Source organism: Candida metapsilosis, assembly GCF_017655625.1.
Source record: "Candida metapsilosis strain BP57 chromosome Unknown scaffold6, whole genome shotgun sequence".
In the NCBI taxonomy this organism is placed as follows: domain Eukaryota; kingdom Fungi; phylum Ascomycota; class Pichiomycetes; order Serinales; family Debaryomycetaceae; genus Lodderomyces; species Lodderomyces metapsilosis.
This window is the reverse complement of record NW_027138164.1, coordinates 45,607-68,251: the sequence shown is the minus strand read 5'-3', so window position 1 is coordinate 68,251 and position 22,645 is coordinate 45,607. Positions and strand designations below refer to the sequence as shown.

Sequence of the window (22,645 nt, the reverse complement as noted above, 5' to 3'; positions counted from 1 at the left end):
TCTCAAAATACAAGTTGTTTCTAGCCACAGTTTTGCGCCCCTCTCACGCGACATTTTGGCAACCGACTTCTCGCTGATAAATCGATAATTTTCAAAGCATCTCCACTCTTTTTCCTCCAGCACATCTACAAATGCCTAGCAACCAACCCACCGTTTCATCCACTGAGCTGCTATTTTCAGAACTTAATATCAATCTGCGAGACAATCGACCGGGCGTGTCCCTACATCTGTCACAATCGTCCTCATCAGAACAAAGCAATGTGCAAGATGCATTTGCCAAAATATGTATGGCCTGTCGAACTGGTGATTACGAAGTTGTTGACTCGTTGCTAAGCACTCCTAACCTTGACGTTAACCAAGTAGATGAATACGACTACTCGCCTTTGATTTTGAGCTCATTGTGTGGACATTTGAAGATAGTTGAGCTACTATTGAAAAGAGGCGCCGTTTGTGATAGAGATACTTTTCAAGGCGCCAGATGTATCTATGGTGCACTTACCGATGAAATTCGAGATCTATTAGTGAGTTTTGACATCTCAAAGGCAGTTGATGTCAATCAACCTTTTGCAGGTCATATTGCGTCACTCTACAGCACCCAGGCTAATAAGGACATCGTGTTTAAGTTCAATCAAAAGGGATTAAGCCCTGACTTGAGCGATTTTACGTTACACCGATTTTTGCTACTGGCACGAAGTCTGTATTTTAGAGAAAAGTTTCAAAATGATTGGCAGCTTTTGAGTGTTGTGAATATGCCAAGTCAAGTTGATCCATTGGCGTTTAGAGTGATTGTTGATTACGTTTATCTTAGAACTGATTCAATGGTGATTAATGAAAAGGGGTTCCGTGAAAAAGTGGTTGCATTGGCTGAGGAATACAAGTTGGACGAGTTAGCCAATGCTATTAAGGAGATTGCTGGTGCAAGTGATGAAAAAGAGCAATTTAGAATCAAGCACGAACTAGCTATGAAGATTGTTGAAAAGGCTAGGAAAGAACTTGATCTGTTCTTGGTTAACGATATCATTGCTAACAGTATTTCCTCCAAGATGGAGCTTGAAAAGGATGTCGAGCTTGAGGATATTAATTGCCAGCAATATATCACGCAAGAGCAGAAGAAAACCTTGCTTGAACTGTCCTCTATACCTGATGCTATCTTGTCATACGTTGATTCTAACTCAGAGGCAATTATCTTCTACCCTGTCAATAAGTCGGTTCTCACTAGGTCAGAGTACTTTGACACTATGTTCAAATCGGATATTTTTAAATTTGCAGAGGAAGATATCCCAATGTATAAAGATGGTGCTATCTCCGTCGTGAACAGACCTCAAGTGGATGAATCACATTTACCAATTATTCAACTTTCAACCAGCACAGCCGATAAAAAGGTGGCATCTATGGTTTTATCATACTTGTACCATGACGATGTAAATGAAATTCCTTTGGAAAATATTATAGAGTTGCTATATGCTGCTGATGAATTGTTTTTGGAGAGATTGAAAACAATGTCGGCGGTAAGATTGAGTTCACAATATCCAAAATTCACGTATCAGGAATTTCAGTTGTTAAAAGAAGAGGTCAGATACGATGCATATGATCTAATTCGAGCTGCATGGCTGACAAGATGTGACAAATTGGAACAGCATGTTACTAAAATGATTGCTTATAATTTGCAAGATATTGTCAAGCAGGAAGAAGAAAAGGAGAAATTGTTGGCGTTGATTGCTGAATCTGCAGCAAGGATTCGTGAAAGACAAGATACTGATACTATTGAATTGGTTGATGACATACGTTATTATTTATCTAAAAAGTATGCGGTTAGTGAAGATGGTGAAAGTTTGGACCCTTTGAGCAGTTTTGGATACAGAGACAAAAAGACGGAAAATATCAAGTTGTATCAAAATTCGCTATTAAAGTATGAAAGGGATGTTGAAGTAATTGAGAATATGTTGGACAAGTTGAACTTGGATGCTTAGGGACATTTATAGAATCATTGTAGTGTAGTCACTTTAAATAGAGTATATTTTTTCAACAGTCACGTGCAACATCTTTCCCTACTCATCTCTTCGCATTGGAATAAAAAAAAAAAAATTACTAGAGATCAATCGCATCTTCAACCGACTGCTATATCAAAACATGGCTGAGAATAATCCCGATGGAGGGCAAACTGAAGATGCTTTCTTACTTGAAGATAAGCTAACTAAAATCAGAAGTCAAATCAATTCCAAGCTCGACAATCAAAAGCATTTAGCGATTATTTTATCAGCAGTTGAGGAGAATATTGATGAACAAAAGAATGAAAAGACACCAGTGGCTTACTTTGTCTCCTTTTTGTCATTGCTCGACCAGTGTATCCAGAATGATCAGATCCTTGATAAGAATTTGGCAGCAACTACTGCCTATTTTCTCGACATGATATTTCCCTTTACCCCTAAACCATTATTGAAACAAAAATTTAGCGAAATTTTGTTGAAATTATCACAACCATTGAATGTTGAAGCAGAGGCTCCGCTCGTTAGGTCAACTATTGGGGCTATGGAAAGCTTGCTTTTAGCTCAGGATGGTTCGCGTTGGTTGACGAAGGGGGCAATCTCACCACACAGGGCATTTCTGGCTTTAATTGAATTATCATTTGATCCTAGACCTAAAGTAAGAAGAAGAGCACAGGAAGCAGTAAAAAATATTTTGACGAATCCACCACCAAGTCCAAGTCCTGTACATGTTGCTGCGTTGGGAGCGTCTGATGCTTCCTTAAGGCAACTCACTACATTATTATCAGAGTATAGACAACAGAGAAAGAACAATACAAACAAAGATCTCAACTCGCAGATAATTCATTGTTTGCAACTTATAACAATCATAACATCAGCCAACTCATGGCCAGTGAAGAATATTGAAGGTTTATGTGATTCACTCTTGGAGATATCGAAAACTTCGGATCAATTTTTGGTTTCTGCTGCATTTGAAGCATTTGAAGGGCTTTTCAAATCCATGACTGATGTGATTGATGTGGAGAAATTTACAAAGGTTTTGGATATCATTTTGGATCTCAAGCCAAGTGTTAATGATGCCCATTTGAGTACATCATGGTTGACGGTTGTTGCAAAGGCTTTAGAAAGTTTTAGCGTTTTGTCACCACTCGATTGTTTCAAGAAATATCCTCAGGTTTTACCTTCGGTAAGTGAGTTCTTGGGATCCGATTCGCAAAATATTTATACCAGTGCAGCACAAAGTTTGACGGCAATTGTATCACATACCATTCCAGAAAAACTCCTCTTACAACCAAACAAAGAGTATGAAGTTACTCCAGAAATTTATGAGCTTGTTGATGAGACAATTACTTTCATTGCAGAATTTATTGAAAAAGAGTTGTTGACGATAAAGTATCAACACGCTACTGGAGAAATTTTAAAGTTTGTTTCAGTTGCTATTGAGAAACTCCGTTCGAGAGCAAATCCAGACTTTTTAAGTATATTGGAAATTATTGGAAGTTGGAGAACAAATGAGACTGATAATTTCCCTCACAATAAAGAGGCAGAAGATTGTATTGCTGCATGTGTATCATCAATGGGTCCAGAAGCTGTCTTGGGCGTTTTGCCATTGAACTTGACAGGTGCTGCAAATGGGCCGGGTAGAGCTTGGTTATTGCCTATTCTTAGAGACAATGTCCGATGTGCAGAATTGGAGTTTTACAAGAATCAAATTTTGCCAACTGTTGAGTTTTTTGAAGGAAAGATTTCCTCCGCCGATAAATCATCGATGAATGCAAAGATTTTCCAAACTATAATCGATCAAGTGTGGTCTTTGTTGCCGCGCTTTTGTGACTTGCCAAAGGATTTAAGAACAGCTTTTGATGAGGCTTTTGCCACCAAATTATCTGATTTAATGTTTGCCAATGTTGAATTGAGGACCCCAATTTGTCATGCTTGGAGAGTCCTTGTTCTGTCTAATGTGGTTTACCGTGATGGTGTAGCAACTGAAGATTTGTTGTTGCAGCAAGAGCTCCCTAGGTCAGAGGCTGCCAAGAATGTTGAGTACTTGAGCTCAATTGCGTCTAACATATTGACAGTTTTGTTTAATGTTTTCACATACACTATGCCTGAGTCGAGAGGTTTTGTTTTGGAAACCATTGAAGCTTATTTGCAAATAGTGCCACCTCAAGAGCTCGCAGCAACTTTTGACAAGGTGTGTGCTATGTTGAAGAGTGCATTGGATGAGGAAGCTCAAGGTTCAAAAAACAACGATTCCAGACCAGATACGAGTGTAACTATGATGGATTTGATTGTCGCTATGGCTAAGTATATCCCTGAATCGTCACACAATGCGCTTTTCTCTATATTCGTTACAACTGTTGCATTAGAGTCAAAGCCATTGCTTCAAAAGAGATCTTATAGAATAATTTCAAAGTTGTGTGAGTCTGAAGAAGGTAGAGCTTCGATTTTGAAATACGTTGGAGAAGTTGAAAATAAGGTAATTGAAACAACGGAAGTCACCAATCAAGCTGCAAGACCAGCAAGATTGAATGCGATTTTGTTGCTTTTGGAAATTCTTCCTCCTAGCGACTTGTATTTTATTCCATCAATCTTGCAGGAGATTATAATTGCCACTAAGGACGTCAATGAGAGATCAAGAGGTTTATCTTATCAGATATTGATTAAGATGGGTCACAGAATGAGTCAAGGCGGTTTGATTGACAATTCAAAGGTGCCTGGATTTGACTCAAGTGCAGCACCATCTGAAGCATCGTTAACGGAGTTTTTCACAATGGTTAGTGCAGGTTTAGCTGCACAAAGTGCTCATATGATTTCAGCAACCATCACCGCTATTGCATGTCTTGTGTTTGAGTTTAAGGATCAATTGCCAACGGAAACTCTTTTTGAGATTTCCTCAACTGTTGAATTGTTCTTGACACACAACTCAAGAGAAATCGCCAAATCTGCTATCGGGTTTGTCAAAGTGGAAGTATTGTCCTTGCCCGAAGAGATAGTGAGAAGCAACTTGAGTGAACTTTTGGGTAAATTGATGAAATGGTCGCATGAGCATAAAGGTCACTTCAAGAGTAAAGTTAAGCATATCATTGAAAGACTTATCAGAAAGTTTGGAGTAGAAGAGGTTGAAAATGCCATTCCTGAGGAAGATAAGAAGTTGGTTGCCAATATCAAAAAGACTAGAAACAGAGCCAAGAGAAAACAAGAGATTAGTCCAGAATTACAAGCAGCTGCCAACCCATCTTCTAGCACCAAGAAATTTGTGTCTGCTTACGAAGAAGCGCTTTATGATTCTGATGTATCTGATGAAGAAGGGGTTGATATATATGACGAGGATGCCAACAGGAACAAAAAGGGTAAGAAGTCTAATCAATTCATATTGGAAACAGGTGATGAGCCACTCAATTTATTGGATCGTCAATCATTAGCCCACATCTCCTCATCCAAGCCTAAGAAACTTTCCAAATCAGAACTCAAATCAAAGACTGACGAGTTCAAGACAAAGAATGGTAAATTGGTGTTTAGTGAAGGTGGGGAAAACGAGGATCCATTTGCCAAGAAAGGCTCTGGTGTAGATGCATACTTGGATGCCGTTAAGCAAGCACCAGTAAGAGGTCAAAAGAATAAATTGAAGTTTAAAAAATCCAAGGGCGATGATGAGGACAATTGGTCAGATGATGAAGAAGAGGAAAGTAGTAGGAAACCAATGGGAAAGAAGTCGAAAGTTCTTGGAAAGTCAAAGATTGCAAAACCCACCAAGCAAAGATTCAAAGCTCATAAGAAGCTTTAGGTGTACTGTAAGTGTGTAAAGTTGAAAATAAAAGATTGTATTCAGTTAAACCGCTCTTGCGACTCTAAAATTTTTTTTTTCAACTGAAAAATATTCCAAAAACTTTACCCATCACGCTACAAGATCCAACGCCAAATGTCCAACCCACTAATGTCCCTTGCCGAAAAGACGGCTTACAAGAGAAACCTTGTGAAGATAAGACTTGCAAGGTTTGGACGAAAACATCAACCTATTTTCAACATTGTTGTCATGAAAGCCAAGAAAGCACAACAGAAATTGCCAATTGAAGTTATAGGCACATACAATCCGGTTCCTACACCACAACCATCTTTTGACAAGAGCACTCCAATCAAGGATATAAGTTTGGATTTCCATAGGGCGAAATATTGGTTAGGTATGGGTGCTGAGCCAACACCTAGAGTTGCATGGTTATTTAAAAAAGCTGGTATTTTACCAAACTTCTGGCCGAAAACGAGTAAATTATCTCAGGAGCTCAATGCGCCAGTGGTGGAAGATGTTAAAGAGACACAGGAGCTGCCAGTCGATGCGGTGAGAAGAAGAGGTGATAAGAAATTTTAAAGGTGAATCTAGTTGTATATAGCATAATTTAAAAGCAATTATTTTAAACTTCTTGTTCCCTTCGGTGAAATATATGCCATCTCTTATCAGTGAGGACTCTTCTTCGAAATAGCATTTTAAATGGGTTTCTCGTTGGTTTTTCTAACACCACTCTATTGACAGTGTTGGAATTATCATTGTAATACCCATCTTCTAGGAAACTTGGAACCCATGTTTTGTGACTTTGATGCTCTGCTTCTATAGGCAAATCAGATCCAACGTTATCGGACACCTCGTAGTGATAAAAGTCTGAATTTTGTTGCATCAAGTTTGGTTCATAAACACCGGTGTTGAGATTAATGTGATGGAAATACGAATTGTAACGGTCTCGAATTGCCTTGTAAGTATCCCTATCGAGCTCATTGTAGTTCCTCTTCAATATTAGGACAAGAATCTCCTCAAACGATTTCTTCAATTGATCAAAATCTTCGGCACTGATGTCTGCTTCGTTGTTCAAGTTGGTGGTGAATGCTGCAATATCAGACATGAGAAACATCGCTTCACTAGCCAAGTTACACTCAGTCAACCTCTCTTTTAAAAGCTGGGCTATATCCGGATCTGGAGCTAGTTTGTTCAATACATCTTCGATCAAGTTTCCAATAATGCTCTTTGGCTCAAGCTTATTTGCAGCCAAATATCTTGCCCTCAAGTTGATCATACTTCTAATTGAATTGAGAAAGAGTTCACGGTTGAATTTCACTTCGCACGATTCGCATATCAGAAACAATATAGCAATAAGCTGATGAGTTGGGCGAAAGGATCTATAGGTGGTGTAAATGACTCCCCCGTTTAAAAAGCTGTCAAAAATAACTTTGTTCATGAGGTAGTCCAATCTATTGTTGGTCATGAATGCCGTAAGACTCTCTTTAGCTTCTGGCTGTGTTGCCACAACATCCTTTAACGTAGATAGGCTGTCGCATAGCTCCCTATGAGCAAGAAGTAACTCATGTGTGTCATAGTATGGACAACCATCGATAATTAGGATCACCTTCAGAAGCAAAATAACCAACTTCTCGTCATTCCAAGAAAAGCAGGGAAGTGATATAGTAGATCCCGTTTCCAATGACCTTCCTGAAACTGAAAAGGTGATGCTTGAGTTGTAACTCTCGTAAACACTCATCGGTCAACTAGTGTGTCAATTGTGTTGCAAAAAAAAAATGCATTCACTTTTCTACAATATATCATTCAAGAGTAAACCTGTATTAAATACACAATTCTATGAATCAGTTTAATCGAATAAACCGAATCCCATATCATCATCAGATTGTTCCTCTTCTTCTTCAGCAGCGGCTTCAGCAGCTGGAGCAGCATCACCACCGGCGGCAGCAGAAGCGGCTGGGGCAGCAGCAGCATAAGCTTCTGGGTTAGCCAATCTGTCCTTGATAGCTTCTGAACCTTCAAAAGTGTAGTCAGTAGCAATAGACAAAGCCAAAACGTTCTTATAGTTGTTGATCAATGAGTGACCAACAGATGGCAAGGTTGGGTAACCAGCAGCCAATGAGACGGAAGCAATGGTGTTGATGGCACTGACAAAGTGACCAATCAATTCATCATCGGTGATATCCAAGATTGAAGCTGGGAAGACTTGACCATTGTCGTAAACTTGAACAACAGTTAAACCATAAGTGAATGGAGAAATGTTCAACATGTTCAACAAAGTAGCTTCGGAAGGACCAACTTTACCGTCCTTTTCAACAACCTTGACATCGGAAACAATTTCAATGGTACCTCTAGCAATCTTGGTTGGGACACCCAAAGCTTGGAAGAATGAGGTCTTACCTGGTTCCATACCAGTGTTACCAGCTGGAATCCAAACATCAGCTGGAGCAACGGCACCGGCCTTAGCTGGAGCAGCAACAACGTTAGAGGTGATGACATCTCTGATGGTCTTCAAATCATTATTGGTGAAGATGAAACCAACGTTACCTTTAACAAATGGCAACAATTTTTCATAGTCTGGCAATTCTGAAAGGAAACCTCTGATGGCTCTTCTAACCATGGTGTTCTTACCCATCAAAACAACGGCATCGTTTCTCAAGGCCTTTCTGATTTCATGCATTTGTTGAGAAGAAACATTGTCAACACCAACAACAAAGATGGACTTGTATTCTTCCAATAATTCTCTTAATTTGGTAAAGTATTGAACTTTCTTATCTCTGATACCACCCATTTCGACTTGTTATTAATTTGACGACAGGAATTTAATGGTAATGTCTGATGATGAAGTAGATGCAGTTTGGTTGGTTTGATAATTTTCATTTTTCATCGAGAGAGAGAGAGACACGCACTAACAAAATTTTTTTTTTTCCCTGAAGAGATACTCACGTGCACATTTGTGACTTCAAAAAATGTGTCGCTACATTCAATTTACTGACAATACTTATACGACACTAACCTAATCCACTATTTTCATAATTTGAGCTGATAAAGGTGTTTTTCAAGTATTCTGCCCACATTTGTTCCAACTTCTTGCCATTTTTACCCTTCTTTGTCTTCTGGTTCTTTTTATGTTTCTTCTTTTCTGCATCAACACTTTTACTCTTGACTGGCTTACCCAATTTTCTAGCATACTTTAACCATTCTTCCACAGTCAACACTGGCAAATCATACAATTTATCATCAGTGGCGTATTCAATCTCATAATCAAACTCTTTCTTGCCCTTGTTGATTCCTGCTAAATCAGCATAGTATTGCACATATCTCTCAGGAGTATAAGTTTGAGGAACATAAGCTGGTCCTAATTTTGCACCTTTAGGTTTCGGAAGAGGGAATGTTTTGTCACGTTTGATGAATGACCACACGCTGTTCTCCTCCTCATCATCATAGTCAGTGTATGAATCCTGCTTTTCAATCAAACTTTCCACTTCTAAAAAGAACTTATCCCATGGTTCAAATTTGACACTGGTCATTTCTTGAGCAAGGTTGGTGATATTGTACTCCCATACACGTAAACCAGGATTGAATGTAGGAACAACTGAACTACCCACATGTGATATTGAATACCTTTCACCATAGTCACCTGATTTTTTTTTCCCTTTAATCTTTGCATAAACTTCTTCACGAATAGTATTCATATACTCAACCTTGTTTGAAGGAATTCCCCCTTGAATTCTAAAGAATGAGTCATCAAATTTTGCATCCAATGCTTTATAAAGAGATGTTGCTCCCAACGCATCAGTCTCCAAATCATCATTAAATTCTTCGTTAAAAGCTTCAAACATTTCCAATTGCTTTGATTTGCCCTTCTTTTGTGACTTTTTAATGGATTTGTATGCTGCCACACTATCCAACGGAATAAAGTGATCTAAATTCATGTGTCCATATAATCCACCAACAATGATGTCCCTAAACTCATAAATCCAAACAACATATTTTCTTAAACACGTTAAATCATAATTCTTTTCATTTGGTGGTACATGTCCAGTTAACCACACCTTCATATTTCTTGCTCTCAATTCTTTCAAAACGTATCCCAACCATTCAAATAGCTTGTAACCTGGTTGTTTTCTCTTGTCACAATTATCCACCAATGGGTTCAGTTGAAACAAATAAAGTGTGTTGATAGACAAAATAGCCAATTGGCCTGGGATAACTTCCTTAAAGAAGTAAGCACCACGATTGAATGTGTGTAGTTGCAGTTGCGGAATGAATCGTTGCCAAATTTGAAATAATTCTCTTGTTTGTAATGTAGGTCCTATACTAAACAAATTATGAGGATACACATCATTATTACCCAAGCTTGGAATCAAGTCGACTTCCAATTCGGGTGTATCGTTCTTTTTAAAAGTTTCATACATCAATTTACTCACATGTTCATTCATTTCAAATATATTTTGTTCAGTTCTTGGGTAGTTTCGATCATTGTCATGACGCACATTATCACCCGTCCAAACAATAAAATCAATCTTGTCTTTTAAGTTCTCTTCAACCCATTTTATAGTACTCTCCATTAATGCCACTGGTGCATCACATCCTGATATTGCATCACCGTATTTCGAAGCATCACCCTTGGACCGGTGACACATTTCGTCAAATGACAGGCCCTCTTTGAAATAAGGATCGGGGTGTATATCGGTTATATGAAGGAACCTACCATGGACAATTTGTTTGCCCTTTTCGCTTGTAACAATTTTGATTGGTTTTTTGGGAGTAAGTCCGAGTCGCTTCAAGTCATTTTTTTCAGAGGATGTCAATTCGATAGTTTCGATGGATGTATATGGAGTTATCACTTGTTGCGTGGTGGAGCCTGCATTTAGGTATTGATAAACTGGAACTATTAGCAATAAAGTGAGCAATGATAGACTTACATTTCTCCAAGCAGAACGACGCAGATGATGCGACTCATAATCATTCTTTTCATTTGGTGGAATCATGTAAGGGTATTGAGGTTAGCAAAAAGGTGGGAATAAATGTAGTCTATTCTCTAGTCATGAAATTGAACAGCACAGACAAATACACAGATTTGGTAAAAGCGGGGAGGGGTGGTTGGGGATATGATGTGTGATTTTCTTTGATAAAAAAGAAATGAGCCTTTTGGTGTGGTATTTCTGCAATTAGCACACCACACACGACTTTAATGAGCACGTGTGTGGTTAGTAGGAGATTGGAAATAGTTAAACACAAGATTTATGACTGAATTGTTGGCTGAAGTTGCTGTGATGGAGGGAGGACTCCCTCTGAAGATGGGATTGGGGTCGTCTTAAAAATTACAGCATTTGCATCCATGGGTGTTCATCATCTCATCTAATCATTGTAATTTTTATGTCGCAAAGAATGTATCTGCGACATATACACATTAACATTAGCGAGCAATACAGTTCAATTTTAAACCAGAATAGAGAGGCTTTGATTCCTCTGGTTTGTAGTGTGACTTCGTTTTCCTCTTATCTCATACGGTGCAAAGGAATATGCAAGTAATACAGTCCACTCATGCACATCAATTTCAACACCCGATTTGGTAAATGAGTTACTCTTTTCTACGTTACACTAAGAATGCTGCAATGCGCGTCGAGAGCATCGCCATTGTTTTGCATTCCCTTTAATAACCAAAGTCTTTGTGCGTAGTGTATGTGGGTGTGACTTTGAGAAATCTAAATCTCCTTTCATAGTTTTTTTTTTTTTTTTTTAATTTGGCGTTTAATCATTTGGTGTTTTTGTGATTTCAAGGCTTTTGTGTTTAATTATCCGTCAAGAAACCTGTAAGAGAATCCCCAGGAAGCAAGAAGCTTTTGCTGAAACAGTAGACGAGTGTATCTGGTCGTCGTCTACTCACTACAAAATCAAGTAATTGGAATATATATATACGCATCTAAGTAATACAGTTTATAGAAAAATTCTAAAGACATTTCTTTTTTTCTTCGTTATTGCATCATAATCGACAAGTTTGATTTGATGGGTTTTGTAGGTGTTGATGAAACTATTGGTGCAGGTTCTTGAGAGTGGGCTGAAAGTGGGATGTGACTTGTCGTTGCTGTCGGTATAGGAGCAAGCTGTCCCTTTTGTTGTTGTAGTTGTTGTACATGTTGTTGGTGAATAGGCACATCAGTTGGCGGTAACTCTAAAATCTCTTTTTCAACATTGCTTTGTTTACGTAAGGCTTGACGTTTGTTTTGGAACCAGATTTGTACTGCTTTTTCAGTCATGTGAACAACTTTAGCAATCTCAATACGTCTTGCTTTGTTTGGAGTCGAGCCAAGTTCAAATTCTTTGTTGAGTATGTTTAATTCATGAGGCGATGTTCTTCTTCTTTTCCTTCTTGCCAAAGGTGCATTGTCAATGTCAGGTTCCTGAGAAGGAAAAGTAGCTGGTGAATGAGATATAAATGCATACAATTTTTCAGAGGAGCCAGCTGTAGCACTAGTTGGTGTAGCTAATGATAATGTAGTTGCGGATGGGGAAGTCGAAATTGATTTAATCTTTGGTTTGGTTTTCGATTTACGGAGCTCCAAGATACTTGTATCCATTAATGATGTATCTTCGTCGATAATTGAGTTTGATCTTTTTCTTGACGACATCACCAGCGATGTGGATGCAGAAGGTGGTGGTGTAGGAGTAGAAGATGACACATTTGAATGAGTTGTAGTTGTTGAAGCTGTGCTTGTTGATGCTGTGTGTATTGGTTGGTAGGTGATATAAGAGTGGTAATGTTGCGGTTGAGGTGGAAGTGGTGGTGAAGGACGTGGAAGCGAACTAGAAGCAGATCTTGGAGCTGGATATTGTTGGTGTTGGAGTTGTGGTTGTTGTTGTTGTTGTGCATGTGGTAGGGACTGTTGATATATATATGGTGTAGCTGTAGCCAATGGTGTGCTAGTAAATGGTTCAAATGCTGGTAATTTTTTGCATGGTGTTTGGGCAAACAAGGAGGTGTTGGAGTTGTTTGTTGTGTTTGTGATGTTAGTCAATGGATGATCTTTGTAATGGTTGGATTTAGCTGATGATAAAATTGAAGATAATGGTGGTAAAGTAAATCTGGCGCCAGAAACACCGGAACCTGAAGTTGAAACGCCAGCGCCATTAGAAGAAGAGCCTGAAAAGGAAGCATTATGATGACTGCTATCTGAAGTTGACTCGTCCCTAGCAGATGAGTATGACTGGTTGGATTGTTGTGGAAACAAAATTGATTTCTTTGGTGTTTGTAAGTGAATCATGATTTGGTAAACAGTAAATGGGGTTAAATGAAAGTAGGTAAAAGTATCCACAATGAAAATGTAAAATAGTATCGGGATGGGTAGAGTAAAAAGAATGGGGGGGGGAGGAGGATTCTTTTGATCTGTTTATATAAACAGTAGTTGATTTTGGAGAATTAATTGCTAAAAGGAAATGCAGGTGAAAGAAATTTTATCGCGTTGTTTACAATTAAAACCATAAACAAATAAATAAGAAGTACACACTTTTTTAAGAGAGATGCAGCAGCTGCTGCAATTAATAATAATATTAGCACAACAACAGTGTTAAGAATTGTTTTGTGAGTTTTAATGCTTCAATCTAAATTGCATTTCCCATTGTTGACTTATTAACAAACTCAAATAGGAGAAGAAATTTTTCATTCTCAATCATAACACGCATGAAATTAATTCTCTTTTTTGTTTTGTTTGTTTGTTTTATTGTCGTGGTATGCATTTTTAAATTTCTGGCGTCTATTTGTTTTCTCGATTTGGGAAACGTAAACATTGAAGGGTTAGAGTATACACTAAGGGGAACAGAAACTCAGTACACTATAAACATGGTAATCCCTTACGTAAATGTATGGCTTGTTGAAGACTTATATGTCAATTGGTTTTTATTTCCTAATTAAGGATTTATTACATCTGGTGTATCAGTGTTCTGTGTTTGTTCATTTGTTTATATTGTTTATTGTAAATTACACAAACACGAAGAGCAACAAATAACAAAAGTTTATTTATATGCAGTATTTGTCTCAAATCACACGACCTCTAATACATAGCGCCAAAATAATTGCAACTGAAACCATAGCAAAGGGGGCAAGCACTGGTTGTATTCAGGTTTGGGGCACACTTGTCTGCCATGTCTTGAGTCAAGTGAAGGCACTTTTCAAAAGATAGAGCTTCATTTTCAGTCCTTTTTTCTTTTTCCATTGTTTACCCGAGATAACATTACAATTTAACACAAACTTAAGTTCTAAACTATTTCCAATTCCAAAAACTGTATTTGTCAATACTATTATTTAATCTGGATAAAAGACTGTGCACATGAGAGGTACCAGATGCAACCAATAAATAAATAAAGGCTTTTTGAAAAACTAGCGATCTTGTAAACGCTGCATGCGTGAGCAACACTAAAAATATGGTGTTTTCACTTACGACGTAGTCAATTAAACACATGAGGATGGCAAGAACAGTTGAAAAAGAAGATAGCCCGTGGGTAGTTTATTTGTGTTGGTTCTTATTCTCTCTAAGTCAAGCGTTATACAGCCTTATATTAGTTGGTCTCTAGTCTTACTTCAATTTTTTTCAACTTTTGTCAAAGTTTTCACGCAAATATTTTGATTTAAACTTACAAGTCGAAAGCAACTCTCCGAGCAAGTTTGATAGAATAAAAGAACAATCATCTAACATATCTACTATAATGCCTATACAGAGGTTACTAAGAAAGGCGTTGCTGATTCGAGCAATAGAACAATGTGTGTTGCTAAGTTCTTTAACACGGTAGCGCAAGTTTGCAACTAAAGATAACATACCCCTCAAACACTCTTCTTGTATAATATTCATCTACATCTGCTTACCACTTTACCTTCATTTTATAAAATTAAAATACATGAACTATACAACAAAAAATGAAATCCTTTATTATATATGAACACACACCTTTTGTCTTTATACCCTTTATGGCATAACTTAACGACCTCTTGAGGTAGTCTTGGTGTGTTGACCTCTAACCTTCAATCCCCAGAAGTGTCTAATACCTCTGTGTGCTCTGATCTTCTTCAATCTTTCCAAGTCATCTCTCAATTTAGATTCCAAGTTGTTAGCCAAGACATGGTAATCTTTACCGTCAACTTGATCCTTTTGTCTGTTCAAGAACCAAGCTGGGATCTTATAGTTGGTTGGGTTTTGCATAATGGTGACAATTCTTTCCAATTCTTCTTGGGTCAATTCACCAGCTCTCTTGTGTAAATCAACATCAGCTTTTTTACAAACCAAGTTGGAGTATCTTCTTCCGACACCTCTGATTTTGGTCAAGGCGTACATAATCTTGATTCTACCATCAATGTTGGTGTTCAACAAACTAGAGTAAAATAGGTTAGTAAAAATGTTGATGGGAAATGAGGAGTCTAGGAGGAAAGGCAAAGCGATGTTGTAATTTAAATGAATGTGGTGATCCCCATGGATGAATATTTATGCAATGACTTCTTCGAAAGTGCCTTTGAATGGCAGCTTATCGCTTCTTCTTAATACTCTGATACCACGACAGTGCCTAGTCTTCTCAACTTGAATCGATTGTTGACTTTGCTAATGCTTCTTCAAAATTTTTTCACACACTGCATAATAGAATTCCCTCTAACGCTCAAAGCTCTCCTCTTATCTATTTTCCACATACCGTAAAATGTGTTGGAATGAACCTTGTTCTTGGACAACTAATGGCATATTGGATGTATATGTTGTTGATACTTGTTACTGAAAAGGAAGGATTTCAACACTAAATTTTTCAATATACTATGGCAATTTTTTTTTTTTCTTCCTTTCTCACTGACACTCACTCACTCTCACTTGATGAGAGAAAGAGAGTAATTTTTTTTTTCTTCTGGTAACACAAAAAATAAGAGAGTGAGATGGTAGCACAAATTAGTGGTTGTAGCCCTAATCAGTGGCATCATCTGCTATAGAGCTCCTCTTGAAGACACTACTACATCCATCAGTTGTTCAGCGTTCATGGCAATTACTCTATATACAAGTCCATCAATCATACGCTATATTTACTTATAAGCCATTGCAATGCTGGCAATTCAACAAACACACGATTAGCTTTCAAAATGTCCCTAACTTCAACATCCTCCTTCTTGATCACTTTACCTTTAACCTTGGCAACAGCCTTGGCTCTCTCCCTTCTACTCATTTTCTTCAATTCATTCTCATTCAAAAAGAATTGATTCAAACTCGAGCTCAACTTGTTTCTATTCTCTTCAGTGATAAACAATATATTCAATTGGTTCAATTTATGACTTGATACAAAACTCTGCGTAATCTCAACACTAGCTTGACCGAACTCACATTCATTCTCAATAACAAACAAGTTTCCCAGCTTATACTGAGTGGTTAATGCAGTTTGAATAGCTTTGGAGTAAACTTTTGCTGGCAAATCGGTGCTCCAATCATGAGGACCTTTAATTGCATGAGCTTTGATCTCATTATCCATATGAGGAGAGTTGGCATCACCCAAACGAGCCCTACCTGATCCCTTTTGTGGACGTAATTTACGATTTGAATAAGGGGAATCTGATTTTAATGTAACATAGTTGGATCCAACTCGAGCACGATCAGCTTCAAAAACAGCTGCGCTCCATAACAAGTCTCGTCTAGTTGGCGAATGGGTGTTGAAGAATGAGGTAGGGAGAGGAATGAATGTGGTTGGTTGTAGATTTGGAAATGTACGCAACTGAGCAAGTGTGTATTTAGGTGGTGGAGCAATATGCAATGAGGATGAGGAGGAGGAGGAGGCGGCCGCCGTGGACGTTGACAGCAGCGGTACAGCCGCAGCTTCAGTAGCTAGTCTTCGTATGGATTGTTTGAACATGGATACTATGTGTGCTTGATCGTATCATCCACTCACTGAGAAGATTTTTTTTTTTTTTACGCTCTTGATTTTCAGTGACCCAGCACAGAGGAGCATATCTCTACGGAAAAAGTTCCATCGTAATTCATTTGTCTACTTTTATTTTGTCTCTACACAGATTGATGGGCTCCTTTGGTTCTCTCGTCATGCCCATTTTCGCCATGGTTGTCTTCATCATCACTAGCAATAATAAAGTCATCCAATTGTGAATCTCCAATATTCTCTCCAAGTTCTATATCATCAGTATAGTCCTCTGTGTGTGCTCTAGAGTAGCCACCGTTGTTGCTTCCAGTTAATTTGCCAAAAGTCTTGGCAATAAAGCCACTCAGTTGTTCCTGGCCATCTTCTTCTGGGAGTTGGTCTGCCCATTGCACATTCTTCTTTCTGCCATTTGCGGCAGCAGGCTTCTTGATAATTGATGCAGGTCGAGATCTGTATGATGCATATAATAAATAGAGTCCCCATATAACTATAATAATGACTGCCAATTGAATGAGTCTTGTAACTTTGTGGCTGGTGGGTTCATCACTTGGAGTAGCAGTGGAAGAAGCTTTTGGAATGGACGCTGTTGTGGTGGAGCTAGATGTTGACTCTGTAGAAGTTGGAGTTTTTGGCGTTGCCTCCTCGGCATCATTATGCTGTATATCGCCCTGTCTCTTCACACCAAGAGGGTAAGTAACCACTGCTGGTTTATTATCGACAGTCTTTTCGTCGAAATTTCCAGAAATGATATCAAGTAAAGCTCTAGAAACATCAGGCAAGTCATAAGGAACCATATGACTTGAGTTGTAGATGTTTATGAATGTCAAGTTTCTCTCTTGTAACAAATACCCCACATTCTTTTTATCATGTAACCAGTCGGACTTTGTATCAACATTTTCAAAACCTTTGATACCATTCCATTCCAATTTGGAAATATACAGCAATACCCCTTCAGTGTTGCAAATTATATCATCTGCTCCATTAAACAAAACTATAGGAATTTGCTTAAGTAAATCTGGAAGTAAATGAACCGAGGGGAATGAGTCACGGGCATAGAAGTTTCTGCTAACTCTACCGCTGCACTCGTTCCAAGTTTTCAACCTTTTCAAATTCAAGTCATGTTTGTTGTCATTGTTATTTAAAAAAGGTTTGACGTATTTCAATTCTTTGGGCCAATTCATACCACATGATGGATACGAATCTCTCAAAGTGTAGTCGTACATATTGATACACTGTTGATCATGAGCAGCCAGGCTATCTTGGGTTGCCACTAACAATTGTGTCAATATCCCTTCACACTCAGACGAATCCACTTCGACTGGATTAACCTTTTTGTCATCAAAGTGTGAGTCGACTTTGTCCACTATCCTTTGACAACGCTCTTGTTGTCCTAATAGTTTCAAAAACATTGGATTCTCCTTTTTAATCAATCCTCTTTGCAAAAAGAAGGGCATATATGCCAAGCTTTGCTCATTAGGAGATACCCAACCATTACCAATAAGCAATCCTTTCAACTTATACTCCTTTTGGTCTTCTTTCAAATTGGAATTTCTCTCGAGCATTGCTTTAGCTATATATGGAATATACTGACCAGCATACGATTCACCAGCGAGGTAGATATCATTATCCAACTCCTCAGGGAAAAGTTCATAGTATTTTTCCATAAATTTGATAAAATAAAATGCCATGTCATACAACTCGTGCACATATCTCCCCTGGTCAGTGTAGCTGAAACCAGTACCCGCTGGTTGATCCACGTATATTATATCACTTGCTTTGTGCCATGACCCATTGTTCATAACCACTTTATGGGATTCGTCTATTCTGAATGGACCCGATTCAAGCAATGCTCCATCCATGGACGAACATCCTGGCCCACCATTGAGCCAAAAAGTCGTGCGTTTATAGGATGTTGAATTGGCATTTTTATTTGCATCAGCGAATTTCCAAAAAAAGTAGTTGGTATTGTTCTCAGGGAATAGTTCTAGCTGTCCTGCGTACATAATTGGCTTGAAGTCGTCATCAATTTTTGAAAGTCCCGGTAAATTGGTCACCATATACTGTTTCGAAATGTCACTACTGCCTTCTTTTGGCGGCGCGGCAAGTATTGACCCTGCTAGAATGAGAATGACATAAAAGGGTATATAAAGCATGTCTATTGGGAAGTCTGAGTTTTTTAGTCTTGGGAGAATACCTTTGTGTGTTGACTGCAAAGGAGGTGGTGTTGAAGTCGAGGTGTGTTTTTTCGCTTGTTACAGAATTTTCTGTTGTTCCATTTTGAGGAAATTGTCGCGACATTTGAACCTCGGAGATACCAGAGATTCATCAGATATATACAAAAGACCCTGTTTTCTATTAAAAACCTATATTCCCTTACTATAATGCATTAAATACTAGACTGATTCCAACAACACTTGTAATCAAAGCCATTTTTTTCCACCCGAGATCTTTTTCTTGAAAAGTTTGCAGCCTCATTCCATTTGACGTGCTATGTGTACTTCGAGTTGATGAGCTGGACTCAGATGAAGAGCTGGAGTCTGTATTTTCTGAATTTGATGATGTAAATGTAGTTTGAGTCCATACGGATTGGCTTCCGGTGAATCCCCACTGATTATACGTGACCGATCCATCCGTCGTCGACACAACTTTTGAGGATGCACCAGAGTCAGTAGTTGCTATAGATGTTTCACCGGTAGTGGTTGTAGACTCATTCCCACTCACTGGAGTTGCTGTGTTGGATGCTGTACTTTTAGGCGAAGATTGTTGAGATTGCCGCGATTGAGTGTTGCTTTCTTTGGTTGTGGTATCTTTAGTATTGCCATCATTCTGATCACTTCCATCCAATCCTCCCAAGTTTGCGCCCTGAGACAACCCGACTAGAGAAAGGCTCAACAAAGTCGACCCTATTTGAAATGGACTTCTTTGAATCGACATGTTTATTTTGTAATGGATATATTTTAAATACTAAAAGAGTGAAATTTCCGAATAATGGAATTCAAGCCCTTATTTATACTTAATGAAATACAATGGATCAAAGGTGATGACACTCTTTTGCGATGTGGTTGTGTTTACTTTTTACGAGATCAGCCAGCCATTTTTCGTTTGCACCGTAACACAAAATCAGGGGCGCAAAAGGAATGTTCATTGACTGCGTAGCCGAGCTGTTCAATGCTATCAAGTTCATGTACTAGATATATTACACTAAACTATACACCAAGTCAAAGCATTTGTCTAATGCTTCACTAGGCTCATTGTCAAATAGAGAGATTATCCGTTCGAGTTGGCCAACTAGTATATCGACGTATCTTTGATTGTCCATTCTGGCTGATTTAGTGACCGCCATTAGATTCAATATGCAGTCCTCCGGATCAACCACTGCTCCCTTAGGGGTATCATCAGCGTCTAAATTGGCAGGGATACATCTCAACAAACCATAGGCCACTGAAATACATGCCTTCAAGGCAGTAGCATTCTTTTCCTCAATGGCTTGACGCAAATGTCTGATTATCAATAACTCGGCTTGCCGTTTTGCGAATGAAGCATTTCTGCTTGGAGATAAAGGTGGTAAAAGGGGAATGTCCAAATAGTATATACTATGAGGATGATTCTTTTCTGGGGAACCAGACACTATAGCCTCGAGCAGTTTTGCTGCATCACTTTCCATGGGCTCTTGAAGTGACCTCTGATCAATCTGGGCAAAAACAGTTTTTTCTATGGATTTGTTGTCCCTCCATGTGGCAGTGTAGTTGAATATCGGAATCTTTTCAAACTCAAAATCCGTATCTGTGACTTTCATTGTAATGAGAAGGTTTCTCTCATCAGAGGGTCCCATATCTCGGAATACAATCCTTTGGGACTTACTCTCTTTCAGCTCCATTACGCCAAACAGTTCTATGGATGAAACGGTAATGTTGTTTTCTACTTCAATCTCAACTGACAAGTATGGCAAGCATATACTCTGCATCCGCTTCATCAAAGTTGTAATAGACGCTGAAAGCTTCTCAGGTGTTGCAAACCGAATTTCTGGATCATTGCCATACTCGTATCTCGAGAAACTCGATATCTCTTTGAACATATTCAAATGTGATCCAACTCTTAGCAAACTCACAGACATCTTCAGTAGCCTTTGAGTATCAAAGTCAAATTGCGACAAAGTTTCACCATGATAGTCACCACAGTTCAAGACAAGGACTTTATTGATTGAGCTTTCCTTATAGGCGATGAAGGGGTATAGTTCCGCACATTTTTCAAGAGCAACATTCAACTCCTGGGAATTGCTGCTGAATGTATTTGGGACGATGCAAATATCATCTATGAGATTGTCCCAACCATCCCATGAAGCTGCAACGCACCCCACAAAAGTTCCAGCAGCCTTAGCCTTGCGCAGATAATCAATACCTAAGAATATGAGGCCCATCTTGTCCGAGTCACTTAGTGTGGAACGCATTGCTCGAAGAAGCTTTTGCAACCAGTGACGATAATCAGTATTGGATAACTTTGTTTTGTTGAACAAGGGCACTGCTATTACAATATTCAAAGCAAGTGGCTTGGGACTTGGTAACACTTTTGTCATGTAGAAGCTGGGCAAATCTCCTCCATGTAAAAGAAGATTATTAAAGCGTATCAAATTCAGTGGCACATCAATGTCATATTGAAGGTCCAACCAGCAGGTACTTGTGAATTGAAATAGATTGGTAATTGGCAGCTGACTGTCCATTAGTTTCCCTAAAACAAACTCCCACTTTTCAGTTATTGTTTGACTAAACTCATTGTAGATATACAACTCCGGTAACGTGCTTTCGGTTAAATTCAAGTTTAACACACCTTCGATTAGACTTGTCAGACACAAATCATTTGTGATTGAAATCATTCCTGCTAGCGCTTCGCCATTGTAGATTAACAAGAATTTACTAAACAAGTATAAGCAAGATTCGTCCCACATTTCGCCATCAATGCTGATTCTCATCTTGTCAAAAAGAATCAACTCTCCAAGCTCTTTGCTCAATCCTAATTGTTGGCTTATGTAGTTGGACACCTCCCACTTTAATTTTAGATCTGAAGGGTTGAAAGAAGGGCTCGAGTCGTTGTAGATAGAAGGAGGCTTTATGTTCAAAACGTAGCTAATTTCGTGACTTTCATTGAGTTTGATAGGGTGCATTTCGCTTGAGCAGGTAATGTTTGGGTAATAAAGTAAAGGTTCGTAGTCAATTCCATGAGCAGAAGTAGGTGGCGTATTTAGTTGATCATTCACCATTTGTTCAGTAGGGGTGCTTACTAGTACCTTTGAAACATCTCGCAGTAATAAAGGGGCCCCCATAGGAGAATCAACTTCATCCTCACTCGAAATGGACTCATTAATATCAGCCATCGGAGCAGCATTTACCATACCGAGTAGCAAATCTTCATCAACCACGTTGGTCTGAGTCTTGCAAATATCGCAAGTTGGCAATATTCTCTTTTGCGAGTCAATTAGCATGATAAAGCAGTTTTTGTGACACAAGTGTTTACACAGGAGTGGCAAAACAACTTCACCAGGTAATGTGAGCTGTAAAGAATCCTTGCAAAAACAGCATACCTGACCATTGTATCGCTTGGATGACTTTGGTGTCTTTCTTGGTGAATAACTGACAAAATTAAGTGGAGATTCAGGCTTTTGTCCAGATTCTGATTGGTCTCTCTTCAGTTCGGCAAAGTTAGAAAAGGGAAGCCTAGTGGGAGAATCCAAGCCAAAAAGTTTTTCAATATCAGGTGTAGTGGTTATGGTAACATTATTGTCCTTTTCTTCTCTTGCCTTTGTATCGATTGGTTTTCTAAGCTGAGTGTTCTTTAGCTTGCTCATCATTGATGACCTTCTATTTGACATTGTGATAGGGTAAAAAAGCTTTTCAAAAACCGGCTTCAACGGGAAATTGACAAATAATTTCAAATTTATAAAGCGCCTGAGTTTTAGAGTTTTTTGAGAAAATTTGGCTGATACCTTTTT

At 38.6% G+C, this 22,645-nt stretch overlaps 12 protein-coding genes across 12 annotated transcripts; 3 read left to right on the top strand and 9 right to left on the bottom strand. All coding sequences in view use genetic code 12, as the record gives it.

The window, feature by feature from the left end:
* Positions 1-131: 131 nt before the first annotated feature.
* On the top strand, positions 132-1,970 carry I9W82_004231 (uncharacterized protein; the record flags this gene model as incomplete). The annotated part of the gene is made up of 1 exon (XM_067693282.1): positions 132-1,970. The coding sequence occupies one exon, from the start codon at positions 132-134 to the stop codon at positions 1,968-1,970; it is 1,839 nt and encodes a 612-aa protein (XP_067547019.1).
* A 160-nt stretch (positions 1,971-2,130) lies between these two features.
* On the top strand, positions 2,131-5,772 carry I9W82_004230 (mRNA-binding protein; the record flags this gene model as incomplete). The annotated part of the gene is made up of 1 exon (XM_067693281.1): positions 2,131-5,772. One exon carries the CDS (start codon positions 2,131-2,133, stop codon positions 5,770-5,772), a length of 3,642 nt encoding a protein of 1,213 aa, XP_067547018.1.
* Positions 5,773-5,907: 135 nt separating this feature from the next.
* Positions 5,908-6,351, top strand: I9W82_004229 (mitochondrial 37S ribosomal protein bS16m; the record flags this gene model as incomplete). Its single annotated transcript, XM_067693279.1, has 1 exon — positions 5,908-6,351. One exon carries the CDS (start codon positions 5,908-5,910, stop codon positions 6,349-6,351), a length of 444 nt encoding a protein of 147 aa, XP_067547017.1.
* Positions 6,352-6,394: 43 nt separating this feature from the next.
* I9W82_004228 (uncharacterized protein) lies at positions 6,395-7,048 on the bottom strand (the record flags this gene model as incomplete). The annotated part of the gene is made up of 1 exon (XM_067693278.1): positions 6,395-7,048. One exon carries the CDS (start codon positions 7,046-7,048, stop codon positions 6,395-6,397), a length of 654 nt encoding a protein of 217 aa, XP_067547016.1.
* Positions 7,049-7,618: 570 nt separating this feature from the next.
* Positions 7,619-8,560, bottom strand: RPP0 (60S ribosomal protein uL10; the record flags this gene model as incomplete). The annotated part of the gene is made up of 1 exon (XM_067693277.1): positions 7,619-8,560. The coding sequence occupies one exon, from the start codon at positions 8,558-8,560 to the stop codon at positions 7,619-7,621; it is 942 nt and encodes a 313-aa protein (XP_067547015.1).
* A 220-nt stretch (positions 8,561-8,780) lies between these two features.
* PHM5 (endopolyphosphatase) lies at positions 8,781-10,763 on the bottom strand (the record flags this gene model as incomplete). The annotated part of the gene is made up of 1 exon (XM_067693276.1): positions 8,781-10,763. The coding sequence occupies one exon, from the start codon at positions 10,761-10,763 to the stop codon at positions 8,781-8,783; it is 1,983 nt and encodes a 660-aa protein (XP_067547014.1).
* A 987-nt stretch (positions 10,764-11,750) lies between these two features.
* Positions 11,751-13,037, bottom strand: YOX1 (Yox1p; the record flags this gene model as incomplete). Its single annotated transcript, XM_067693275.1, has 1 exon — positions 11,751-13,037. The coding sequence occupies one exon, from the start codon at positions 13,035-13,037 to the stop codon at positions 11,751-11,753; it is 1,287 nt and encodes a 428-aa protein (XP_067547013.1).
* A 1,707-nt stretch (positions 13,038-14,744) lies between these two features.
* On the bottom strand, positions 14,745-15,494 carry RPS18 (40S ribosomal protein uS13; the record flags this gene model as incomplete). The annotated part of the gene is made up of 2 exons (XM_067693274.1): positions 14,745-15,135; positions 15,448-15,494. The coding sequence occupies 2 exons, from the start codon at positions 15,492-15,494 to the stop codon at positions 14,745-14,747; spliced, it is 438 nt and encodes a 145-aa protein (XP_067547012.1).
* A 316-nt stretch (positions 15,495-15,810) lies between these two features.
* YML6 (mitochondrial 54S ribosomal protein uL4m) lies at positions 15,811-16,641 on the bottom strand (the record flags this gene model as incomplete). The annotated part of the gene is made up of 1 exon (XM_067693273.1): positions 15,811-16,641. One exon carries the CDS (start codon positions 16,639-16,641, stop codon positions 15,811-15,813), a length of 831 nt encoding a protein of 276 aa, XP_067547011.1.
* A 149-nt stretch (positions 16,642-16,790) lies between these two features.
* On the bottom strand, positions 16,791-18,815 carry I9W82_004222 (serine-type carboxypeptidase; the record flags this gene model as incomplete). Its single annotated transcript, XM_067693272.1, has 1 exon — positions 16,791-18,815. One exon carries the CDS (start codon positions 18,813-18,815, stop codon positions 16,791-16,793), a length of 2,025 nt encoding a protein of 674 aa, XP_067547010.1.
* A 223-nt stretch (positions 18,816-19,038) lies between these two features.
* Positions 19,039-19,596, bottom strand: I9W82_004221 (uncharacterized protein; the record flags this gene model as incomplete). Its single annotated transcript, XM_067693271.1, has 1 exon — positions 19,039-19,596. The coding sequence occupies one exon, from the start codon at positions 19,594-19,596 to the stop codon at positions 19,039-19,041; it is 558 nt and encodes a 185-aa protein (XP_067547009.1).
* Positions 19,597-19,858: 262 nt separating this feature from the next.
* Positions 19,859-22,525, bottom strand: FAR1 (cyclin-dependent protein serine/threonine kinase inhibiting protein; the record flags this gene model as incomplete). Its single annotated transcript, XM_067693270.1, has 1 exon — positions 19,859-22,525. One exon carries the CDS (start codon positions 22,523-22,525, stop codon positions 19,859-19,861), a length of 2,667 nt encoding a protein of 888 aa, XP_067547008.1.
* Between the last annotated feature and the right edge of the window lie 120 nt (positions 22,526-22,645).